This window comes from Balaenoptera physalus (assembly GCF_965194825.1).
Source record: "Balaenoptera physalus genome assembly, chromosome: 5".
Classification (NCBI taxonomy): domain Eukaryota; kingdom Metazoa; phylum Chordata; class Mammalia; order Artiodactyla; family Balaenopteridae; genus Balaenoptera; species Balaenoptera physalus.
The window spans coordinates 107,757,558-107,769,780 of NC_138884.1; the positions used below are offsets into that span (position 1 = coordinate 107,757,558).

A 12,223-nucleotide genomic window follows, 5' to 3' on the forward strand; every position below is an offset into this window, starting at 1 on the left:
TCAAAATGTCAAGAAAATTTTCCTGAATATGTAAGAAATCATTTAAAACCTGATTAATTTAAAATAAGTAACCGTCATTTTGATGACAGATTACCTGCTGCTAAATTAGACACATATAGATACTTATCTCTATAGGAGGAATTCAAGGAGCATGATATTATTCCCCAGAGTGAGGTCATGGGGGCAGACAGAACAAGATGAATCCTTAGAGGCTACTTAGTCTTATGCACCATTCTACTTCTATCAGGATTATTAATATTGGTTTGGCCAAAAAATTTTGTTTGGGTTTGGAAAAAGCCCGAACCAACTTTTTGGCCAATCCAATAAAAAGTTAATCAAAGTGAGATTAGCTCATATTTATTGAACATTTACAATGTATCAGGGTCAATGCTTTAGGTGCATGCATTATCTTCTTTAAGTCCTGCAACAACTTTATGAACTAAGAATTATTATTATTTCCGCTGTAGATGAAAAAAATGAGCCATGGAGAAATTAGTTTGCTCAAGGAAACAGAGCTAGGGAGTGATGGAGCTGTGATCTGAACTCATGCCTGCCTGACTCTGGCATCCGAACATCTGGGGCAGTGGCCAGAGTGTCATTTGTAAAGTGCACCACAGTAAGGGCTTTTCAATATGTCACGATAACCAAACAACAGTGACTGCCACCACTGTGCAGGAGTTCTTTTTTGGAGGAGAAAACTGAATCCCAGAGGGGTGAAGAAACTTGCTTCAGTAGCAAGACTAGGACTGGAATCCAAGTCTTAGCCTAACGATGTTTTTCCTTCATCAAAATGCTTCTTACTTTTGGGGTAAAATAAAAAACCTTTAATTCTTTTTGGCTCTGCAGCTAAATGGTTGTATTATTTTAGGCAAGTCCTTTACTTTCTCTGGGTCTCCATATTTGTAGAAAATACATAAGGGCTGTGAAAGGATTTCAACAAATTCAAAATCATCATACTGGAATATTTTCTGTTTGTTCAGATATTTATATCTACAGGTCAACCATAGGCTAAATGTAGAGAAATTGTGATCATGGGTTGAAAGTGATAAGCAAAATCTATTTAATTTTTAAACCTTATATGTAATAACAGTGACTTAAAAGTATAAAAAATGTCATTCAATTTTATGGCCAAATCCATTCCATAAATATTTTCTTGAAAAGTATCCAAATGATTGGTAATTTGTAATGCACTTTTGTAGTCAGGGAAAGCATATTGTTGTTATATTGTGTACTTTTACTCTTAACTATGTATTTGTTCTCAGGAACTTTTATTAAGCTAAACCTTTTATTTGATAGTGCTTTGATATCATTTATTTGAATATTACACATACATCAATGTATGAGTTTGATCATTTTTCAGTTATTTGGCAAATTTAGCAATGAAGTGTTCTGGATAATACAAGTTTCAGGAGAATTAAAGCTTTACCCTTAAAACATCAAGTATTTTGCTTCAGTAATTTTAGAAAGAGGTTGTGTAATAATTTATGATGCATAGAAAATGCTAATAATGAATGTAACCCTTTTTTGGTGACTAGGATCAGCGTTGTTACGGGTCATAGGACCATCCTCCAGCTCTAGATGACTTTTGTTATTAAGTCGAAATTCCACTAGCCCCAGCCAGAACAAACTGGTATTTATTTCTGGAAATAAGGCCATAATAGTCTAATCTTTCAATGTTTGTTTCTTTTTGGTAGAAATGAAATATGAATACTATTTTACTGTTAAATTAACTTTCGAATCAAGGACTACAACTTATACATTGTTATTTTATTTTCAATAGGAGCTAACTTTTGCTGTCTTCATCAGTGACTGATGCATCAATAAAAAAACATTTTGGCATCAGTAACAATTTCTGCCGTTAAATTTCATTATGTACTGAAATTTCTTTGCCTCTATAACTTTGGGCAAGTCACTTATTGTCTTAGTTTCAAATGCCTCATTTGTACTATGAAGAAATTGGATCTAAGTTCACTCTAAAGCCGTTGGGAAAGTAGTAAACAGTGACTCAGCAGACTTGGCAAGCCCTAATTCAGCCATGGATTAGTTAGGTGACTGTGAAGAAGGGGCTTTACCTCTCTGATTTTAGTTTCCCAGTCCTTGAAATGAAGGTGTTGGACTAGATTGCTTGAGGTTTCATCCTCTTGAAAATTCTTTGAGACCAAACCGTAAATACTAAGATGCAATTTTACAATGCTAGCCGTGAAAAGATCTTTATAATCTCAGCACTTGGATCTCTGTAGCTATTTAATATTTTGAACTGCTGGGAGTTAGATAATCAGGGACTAGTGGTAATAATTTACAGTAATTCTTTCTGTTTGCGTGAAGGATTTACCCTTGTGATAAAAGCCAATTAATGAAGAATGGAATGAAGGGATAAATCATTCCCCCTCCCTATTCAGTCAGACATAGGCTGGGTAGAGAGGAGAATTACGGAATGTTAGTCTATGCTTAGATACTGAAGCTTAGAGAGAAAGAATTTCTTCTTAGTTCTCCACAAAACAAGCTTACAAGGATTTTTTTCTTCAGTGCCATTTCTTTTTTCCATCCATCCATCCATCATATATGTATGTGTGCATGCATATATTTATCTAAACCATCTAATACTGATTGGTCATCCACTACATGCCAGGCACTGTTCCAAGGGCTGAATGCCATTGACATGAATGACACCTGTCCTACCCTCAAGTTAGCTGTTATGACATATGTTGTGGTCTGCAAATATGGGCCATAGCTAAGTTCATGAATATCTGAAGTCATATAATGAAATAGAATAATCTGTTCATGAGGTGGTTCTAGTGTTATCTGAAGATATTTATATGGATGTACATTCACATTAAATTAGATTTTAAAAATATGCTACCACAATAATTGCTATAGACCAGTGAGGCAGACAGATATTTTTACAGAAAATTGATAATTCAGTATAATAAACTCTGTATTTGTAATTTAGAGTAGGGAAGTTGGAGAAGACATATACTTGACCTTGCCAGCGGGTTGAGGTGGATGTGGTGGGGATGAATGAGAAGACATATATGGTATTAAAGGGGAAACAGGAAGCAGAAGCTTCCAGCCAAGTTGTGTCCAGTTCCAGTCACATTAAAAGCTAATTCTCAAAGCCACAAGACTCTGTTCTTATTGTTTGTAAGTGAGGTGTGCTTCTTTTCATTGACCACAAAGGCATTCTTACCTTTCTTAGCTGTCGTATATCCTTACTTGTGTATATGTATCAATATATATTGGATTTAAATAACTAAGGTTGGGAAAGTCTTTTTTACTTTTGAATCTCAATTTCGTCATTTGTAACATTATTATTATTGATTGTAATTTTAGCTAATAAGGTTATGGCTGAAATTAAGTACTAAATGTAAAATTGCTGACACCTAGTAAGTTCTTAATTAATGGTGATGATGGTGATGTTGATGATGATGATAGTGACATATTGTAATCATGTGTTTCCACATTGGCCTCCCCCACCCAAATGTTTGCTTATCAAGGCAGGGACAATGTCTTGTTCATATTTGCATTCCCTAGATCAGTGTTCTCAACTGGGGGCAATTAAACACTGCCCACCAAGGGAAAGTTGGCAATGCCATAAGACATTTTCGTTGTCACAATTGGTGGAGGATGTCACTGACATCAAATGGGATGCTGCTAGATGTCATTCAATGCACCAGATAGCCATCCCACAGTTAATAATTATTTGGACCCAAATATCATCAGTGTGGAGGTTGAGAAACACTGGTTTAGAACAATACTGGAGAGCAAGAGGTGCACAAAAAAATTTGTTGAATGAAAAATGCATGAATGGATGGATGAATGAATGGATTGATGAATATGGGGGATTGCTGATCTCATATATGGTTAAAATTGTAGCAATTACGAACATTCAGTTTGCTCCGAATACATATCCATATACATATCTTTAAATAACACTAGAACTACCTCATGAAATGGATAGCTTATTTCTAGTTTATTATATGGCTTTGGATATTCACAAACTTAGCTAAGACAAATATTTGCAGATCACAATGTAATAAATAATAACAGCAAACATTTACGGAATGCTTACTACGTGGCACTTATTCTATTGAGTACTTTACATGTATTATCTTCCTTAATCTTCACAATGACACTTACTACCCCCAGCTTACAAATGAGGAAACCGAGGCTCAAAGAGGTTTTTTCCTCAAGGATGCTAAGTTAGTAATGAAGATGTCATGTCTTTCTGACTCCAGTGAATGTTTCTGTGACTCCTACATTATTGCTTCTAGACACAATAAACTGAAAGGACCAGTAATATCTAACTATGGTCCTGGTGTTATTATAGGATTTCAAACGTATTCATGATCATGATACAGCAGTAAGAGTGTTCATATGTGCTACCAAATAGAGCCTTTGAAAGACGTAAGCTCCAAATGAAAAGTTCTTTATCTGATGTTGAAAATTTACCTAAAGATACTTTATCTAGTGTTGATTAAGGGTCATAGATTCAGTAGCTGCTTATTTGCCAAGTATTTTCTGCATGATAAATTCAGCAATGAATTGGTATCTAACCTTCTGAATATATATTATGATATTGTTTCATATAACACCAGTAAATCACGTGCAATGACTAGATAGAGATGTATTTCTTAGATCTACTGATTTTTTCTTCCTGTCTTTTGTTCCACATTTTACACTCAGAAACTTGTTTTCAAAGATTGATTCCATCCAAATCTTCCTCTTTTAGGTTTAACACAACCTTACTAGAATTTCAATTCGGTTTACTTTGAAGGATTGCAGAATCTGGCAAGCTTCATGGGCCAACTTATTTGTGGGGAAAAAGTGAAAATTACTGAAAGAGTAGGACACAATTGTGTTGCTGTAAAGAGCAATAAGACGTCTATATTTCAGCTGCTACAGGACAGGTGGGAGAGTGTTGAACTAGGAAAGGTAGGCTATATGGTATTATTGTCATTTCCTTTGTGACAAGTAAGCCTTTTGTGTCTTTGTTAAGGATATGAGTGCAGAGCAGGATGGCCCCTGTGCTTTTGGCTCCTAGTTCCTGCCTCTCTTTCATCTCTCCGTCTCCTCCCCATCCATCTGTCCGTCTATCCATCCATGCTCTCTCGCATGCAACCATTGCCGGCTGGCTGTACCAGCCCAGAGGTCACGGACATCAGATGTTCCAGATGACTCCAGCTCTGCCAGTCACTAGACATGCACTTCCATCTTCAGTAATTCATTTAATCATGCTACCGCTCTGTGTTCTCATGTATAAAACGTGATCACGTCCCCTTGAAAGAGGTGTCATTACGATGCAGTGAGAATGCAGGTAGAGGGTTTAGAGCAGTATCTGAAGCATAGTGAGGACTCAGTAAATTGTTACGATTAATGAAGGTGAAGTTGAGAAGGGATTTAAAGGGCAATTCTCATTAGAAAAAGCAACAAAACAAGGGAGTGATTTTCAGGTGGGGGTGACAGAGGGTTTTTTTTATGGAACTTCATTCATTACCTGCAGCCCCCTTTTCACCTTTCTCTCCTTTCCTGCCGTCTCTACCATCTCGTCCTGGAAGGCCGATCCGACCATGGGGCCCAGGGGAGCCATTTGCTCCAGGGGGGCCTGGAGGTCCAGGTAAGCCAGGAATGCTACAGATATATCTTGGGGAGTAGCTGTCTCCTTTGAACTGATTACCCCGAGGTTGTCCACTCGCACAAATGGCAAAACTTGTAACATAGAGCAAGACAAACATCTTTGGCTCTGGAAGAGAAACACACGGACATAAATGCACCCTCTTAGGTGGGGTTTTTGGCATAACTGAACATCAGAATGGACATTTGCAACAATTCACCCCAGGGCTCACCTCTCCATGTGTGTCTAAATACCCTGTTTGCCCTCATAATTCCATTGAAAATTATTAGCACTTTATTGATAGAGAGTTCTCAGTGCCCCACACAAGGGTTGGTGGAGATGAAGTCGGTGAAGATTTTAAAAATTCCAGAATAAATCACTTTGTTGCATTTTCTTTTCTGCAGGAATCAATGGTGGACTTTGAAAAACAATGTTTTGTTTTTGCAAAAGTACACATTTTTAAAAAGAAAATTAGAGATGCAAATGAATAAGATAAACATTAAAGTTATTCTCACCACTCACAGATAATTACTCTTTACATTTTGACGTATACATCCTTCTGGTGTTTTCTTTCTATGCTATGAAGAAAAGTGATGTTATGACATTGCTGCAAGTCTTTAACTTTTTTTCACTTAACAATATGTCGTGAGCATCTTCCCATGTCAAAAATTATTCATAACATTAAAAAAATTGTTGCATTTGCTTCTACTATCCTTTATGTACAACATTCCCCATTATAGACGTTTGCTTCCAGTTTTCTGCTAGTATAAACACCATGCTAGATAGACACCTTTATATCTAATCTTTGCATGCTTCCACAGTCATTTTCTGAGAATTTATAGGCTTTTTAAAGCAAGAAAAAGGAAGTGACATTTTCAGGAAAATTATGTTTTTCATTTGATAATCATGTGTAATGTCAATTAGTGTTAATTGGAGTACTGTGCATGTCCTGAGTGGAGGTGTCTCAAACTTTAATTTAAAATCTGCAGGATATAATGCCGTACTGTCCCATTAAGCTGTTAGCACTGGGGCTCAATTAAAGGGGTGAGTGAAATTAAATCACACATGTTGCCACATAGTCCGAGTGAAGCAGGCAACAGATCTCTTCAGCTCTGATCTAATGGGATTTGGTTTTTCCCTCCACAAAGCCTGGCCACTGAGGATGATGCATCATTTATTAGCATCACATTTGGCATATAGGCTGAGGGGTGCATAGTGTAGTCTTGGGACCCTTGATTTTCTAGGCTAATGTCTTAGAGCTATCAGCATCTTGGGTGGGAGTATACATGTGATTCTGGGATGGTATAAATGAGCAGTTTTTGCATGGTTGGACCTATACTTTAATAAGACATCTGTGGAAACAACCTGAAAGTCTATCGACAGATGAATGGATAAAGAATATGTGGTATATATATATGCATACACACACACACATAAACACAGTGGAATATTAGCCATAAAAAAGAGTGAAATAATGCCATTTGCAGCAACATGGATGGACCTAGAGATTATCATACTATGAAAAGTAAGTCAGAAAGAGAAAGATATGATACCATATCAAATACCATATGATATCACTTATATGTGGAATCTAAAATATGATACAAATCAACATATCTACGGAACGAAAACAGACTCACAGATATAGAGGACAGACTTGTGACTGCCAAGGGAGAGGGTGTAGGGCAGGGAAGGATTGGGAGTTTGGGATTAACAGAGGCAAACTATTATATATAGGATGGATAAATAACAAGGTCCTACTGTATAGCACAGGGAACTATACTCAATGTCTTTTGACAAACCATTATGGAAAATAATGTGAAAAAGAATGTATATATATGTCACTTTGCTGTGCAGAAGACATTAACACAACATTGTAAATCAACAATACATCAATAAAATAAAAAAAAGAAATCTGTACAGTGCTTGATGTATATGCCTGGTGTATACTTGTCAAAAGGAAATAATCATAACATGTGGGAAAATCAGTTAGATAAAGTTTCTTTTTTTTTGACAGCCACATCAGAAAATTAATCAGCACACTGTACCACTTTTATAGCACCCATGAGGAAATTGCAACATCTTGGAATTAGATCCAGAAATTTTCCAGAGCATAGGAATGACAAACTGAGAAAAACATAGTGTGCACATGTGGTTCAAAATAAGTCTGATTCTTAGAAATCTTATTAGTGAAAAACTGAAGCAACTTATCCAAATATAGGCTCTGTACCCTTGACCAAATCTCCATGTTACCAGTGTCCTTACCCCTCACCAAAAAAAAAATCAAAGAGAACATTTTTCTATGCCCTGTCTGCTTATAGAACACAAACTCAAAATTATTTATCTTATTACTCACCTGGGATTAAGGCATGTTCTGAAAAGCCCAGCAGATCTGATAAACATACCAGCCCTTCCAAAGGTGCCTCAGATGAAAGAAAATGGAAAGAATCTTTTATTCAAACCCTTGTCAGTTAAAACAAGACAGGATGATTAAATTGTTAGATCTTCCACCTTGCAAAAAACTGATTAGAGGAAGCTTTGGGAAGGGATTTAAAAGAGGAGAACAGATACTTATAAGGAGGCTTTTAACCAGACATGGAATGCGATGCTGTAGCTGAAGCCAGGAGCTGGTCCTAAGAGGGACTTGAAACGATCTGGTGAGAAGGTGCTTTGGGCAGTGGCATCTCAGACACTGGTGGAGATGCTGAGAACACTCATGCCAATAGTTGGGGATCAGTCTATGAAGGAGCGTGTGGTCAGAGTTGAGGTTATGATGGATAGAGGATGCAGAAGTTTTAAAGATGTGCTTGGAAGAAAGGATGTTAATATTTCCAAGAGTCAGGCAAAGGTACTCAAAGAAAGAATAAATTAAAACAACTGAAACAAAGATACTCATTGAACAAATGGTTTGCAATTCTTTGACAAATGCACTAGAATATTGTCTGCACAGTAGTTTAAATGCTGAAAGCATTCTCAGTTAGAATACTTTGAAAGGCACTCAGAATGGTTATCCATTAATAATCCTCATCAGAATTGAGGAGCGAGGTGTTGTGGCACCTGACCCGTGATGATGACATGATGGTGAGTGGCTTGGTTCGAGGCTTGGGACTCAAATCGTCAGGATGACAAAGGGGTGTGGGTTACAATGGAAAACTACAGTGGCATTATCTTGTAATGGTTCTTCATTTCATTTAAAAGTCAAAAGCCTCGTGGTACATGGTCTACAAGGCCCTACTTGATTTGTTGCCCATCTTTCTTACCTCCCTGACTTCATCTTCTTCTACTCTCTTCCCACTTCCTCATCATCTGTCACACTGGATTCCTTGATGTTTCTCGAAGATGCCAGATACGCTCTGCCTTAGGGCCTTCACACTGTCTCTTCCCTCTGTCTGGAACTGTTTTCTCCAAGATGCCTACATGTCTCCCTCCCGCATCTGCTTCTGCCTTTGTTCAAATGCTACCATTTCATTAAAGCTAACCTTCACCTCCTCATCTAACATTGCAAATGACCTTCTCCTACCCATGACGTGCCCTCTTTCTGTTCTATTTTTTTCTATTCTCCATTGTACTCATCATCCTCTAATTTACTAGATTATTCTTAATTTTATTATGCTTTTAAATTTGTAAATATCTCTATCTGATAGAACGTAAGCTTCATGAGGGCAGGGATCTTTGTCTTAGCCATTGATGTCTCCAACCACCTAGAATAGTGCTTAGCACAAAAAACTCAGGCTGAGGGCAAAGGAGATTTTGGGGGTGGGGAAGGTGTGATTTTTGTGGGAAAAAGACTAGATAGAAATTATGGAATATGAGAATACTACAAAAGAAAGAGGAAAGAGAGAATTTAAAGAAATATTCCTGGGGTCTATGGGTCCCTTTTGCAGTATCTGTTTGAGAAATACAGATAAAGGATTTAAGTTGTTTTAATTTTGTATAGTCTAAAGTATTTAAAATATTTATTTTTGTATAGATAAAACATGCACGTTCATAAAATTAAAAAAAGATGTGCAATGAAAAGGAAATCTCTTCTCTTTCCTCTCAGTCTCCCAGACATGTAGGTTCTCTCTCTAGAGGCAATAACTGTTGCTAGTTTCTTGTGAGTCCCTCCGCCTGTAGGCATACTGTATGCAAATTCCTGCACCTTTCTTTTCCACTTAGCTTGGAGATATCAGTATACAGATAAAGCTGCCTCATTCTTTTTTTAGTCGCAATGGAATATCCATCGTAAGAATCTATTATATTTAACGAGTCACCTATTGATGGATACTTGGGACATTTTTATTCTTGTGCTATTACAAACAATAGTGCGATAGATATTTATATGTATATTCTTTGCATGTGGTTTATGACATGAGCAGCAAATAGCTTTTCCCAGTTTGTTTTTTCACTTCATTCATGTATTTTAAAAAATCTTTTTATCTTGAAGACATTTTTGGGGGTTCAATTTCTTGTGTTTAGAAGACCTTCCCCACTTCAAGATAATAAAAAGAATTCTCCCACTTTTCTTTCAATTTTATTTTCATTATTTCACCTTTAAAATTTGAGCCATTGGAGTTTTTCTGATTAAAAAGTGTGAGGTAGGGATCCAACTTTATATTTTCAACACCTTGTATTAAAAAATCCATCCTTCAACCCCTGCCCCACTGGTTTGCGATGAATTTGGTTATTCTGGCTGGGAATGAACTATGTGAGTTATGGCTCTATACACATTACAATACTTTTAAACAGCTTTTTGAGATTTAATTTACACACCATAAAACTGACCAATTTAAGGTATACAATTCAATGTACACCATAATCTAATTTTAGAACATTTTTAAAACTACAAAAAGAAACATACACATTAGCAGTCACTCCTCATACAAAATACTTTGAAAGATTGCATTGAATTATGTAAATTTATGTAGAATATGTGCTAAAATATATTATTTTTTTCCACTAGTGTGCTCCTTTGGAGTTAGAAAATCAAAGCTCTGGAAATATTGTTAATTTGAACAGATCTGTCTTGGATGTTAGCTGTAAATGACTCTCTATCCTATTTTTCTGTAAGGATTACAAAGTAACAGATCTTTAATTTTTTTAAATCCCTATTTTAACAATTATAATACTTTGTGGTACTATAGATTTCGAAGCCTTCATATTAATGTATATTTTGAACCTGTAAGGCAGGAATGTAGTATATAGTGTTTTGTAAAATTTTAAAGTCATAAAACCCTTTATTTTTGCTAAACTAGCTATGGAAAACACTTGGAGAAATACTGAATAAATCAGTGCAAAGATTCACCTTCTAGAAAATGTGTCCACAGTTTGAGAGCTTTCAGTAAATAACATGTTTTTTCTTTATTATAAAATAAAATAAGCCCATGCATACATGGTCAACTAATACTTGACAAGGGAGCCAAGAATACTCACCAGACAAAATATAGTCTCTTCAATAAATAAATGGTGTTGGAAAAAACTAGATATTCACATGCAAAAAAATAAATAAATAAGAAATTGGAACCCTATCTCACACCACTCAAAAATATAACTCAAAATGGGTTAAGGACTTAAATGTAAGGCTTAAAATCATAAAACCTCTGGAAAAACACCCAGGGAAAAAGCACTTGACACTGGTCTTGGCAACAGTTTTTTGAATATGACACCAAAAGCATAAGCAAGAAAAGCAAAAATAAACAAGTGGGACTACATCAAACTAAAAAGCTGCATAGCAAAAGAAATGATCAACAAAATGAATAGGCAACCTATGGGGGAGAAAATTTGCCACTCATGTATCTGAGAAGAGGTTAATATCCAAAATACATAAAGAACTCATATAACAATACTAAAAACCAAATAATCCAATTAAAAATGGGTAAAGAATCTGAATAGACATTTTTCCAAAGAGGACATATGAATGGACAGCAGGTACATGAAAAGATGCTCAACATCACTTATTATCAGGAATTTGAAAATCAAAACCCCAATAAGCTATCACCTCACACCTGTTAGAATGGCCATCATAAAAAGACCAGAGACAATAAGTGTTGGTGGGAACATGGAGAAAAGGAATACTGTACACTGTTGGTGAGAATATAAACTGGTATGGCCACTAGGGAAAACAATATGGAGATTCCTCAAGAAATTAAAAATAGAACTACCATATGATCCAGCAATATCACTTTTGAGTAGTATCTATCTGAAGGAAATGAAAATCATTACCTTGGAGAGATATCTGTATTCCCATGAAAACTCTAATTTGAAAAGGTACATGCAGCCCAATGTTCATAGCAGTATTATTCACAATAGCCAAGATGTGGGAGAAACCTAAATTTCCATCAACAGATGAATGGATAAAGAAAATGTGATATATATATATATATATATATATATATGTGTGTGTGTGTGTGTGTGTATAAAATATACAATGGAATATTATTCAGCCACAAAAAAGAAGGAAATTCTGTCATTTGTGACAACATGGATGAACCTTGAAGGCATTATGCTAAGTGAAATAAATCAGGCAGAGAAAGACAAATTATCTTGCTTATATGTGAAATCTAAAAAGCTTAACTCATAGAATCAAAGTAGAATTGTGATTAGCGGGGGCTGGAGTGTGGAGGAAACAAGGAG

General features: G+C 36.0%; 2 protein-coding genes across 11 annotated transcripts in view; both read right to left on the reverse strand.

Moving 5' to 3' along the window:
* The window catches only part of CC2D2A (coiled-coil and C2 domain containing 2A), a 275,853-nt gene that overhangs the window by 189,146 nt on the left and 74,484 nt on the right, over nt 1-12,223 (reverse strand). For 3 of the 4 annotated variants that reach the window (XM_082461973.1, XM_082461970.1, XM_082461968.1), the window contains exon 1: nt 5,495-5,593. The exons of the other annotated variant lie outside the window; for it this stretch is intronic. The gene's annotated coding sequence lies outside the window, so the exon portion shown is untranslated. Of the gene's footprint in view, nt 1-5,494; nt 5,594-12,223 lie in introns of those variants that run through there. 4 annotated transcript variants of the gene reach the window in all.
* C1QTNF7 (C1q and TNF related 7) overlaps nt 1-12,223 on the reverse strand; it is a 130,492-nt gene that overhangs the window by 1,155 nt on the left and 117,114 nt on the right. For 5 of the 7 annotated variants that reach the window (XM_082462021.1, XM_082462016.1, XM_082462018.1 and 2 more), the window contains exon 2: nt 5,495-5,740. In XM_082462021.1, the coding sequence (XP_082318147.1) occupies nt 5,495-5,732 (238 nt within the window). In that variant the 5' untranslated portion in view covers nt 5,733-5,740. Of the gene's footprint in view, nt 1-5,494; nt 5,741-7,967; nt 8,035-12,223 lie in introns of all 7 variants that reach the window. The other 2 variants (XM_082462020.1, XM_082462017.1) reach the window with 1 other exon arrangement.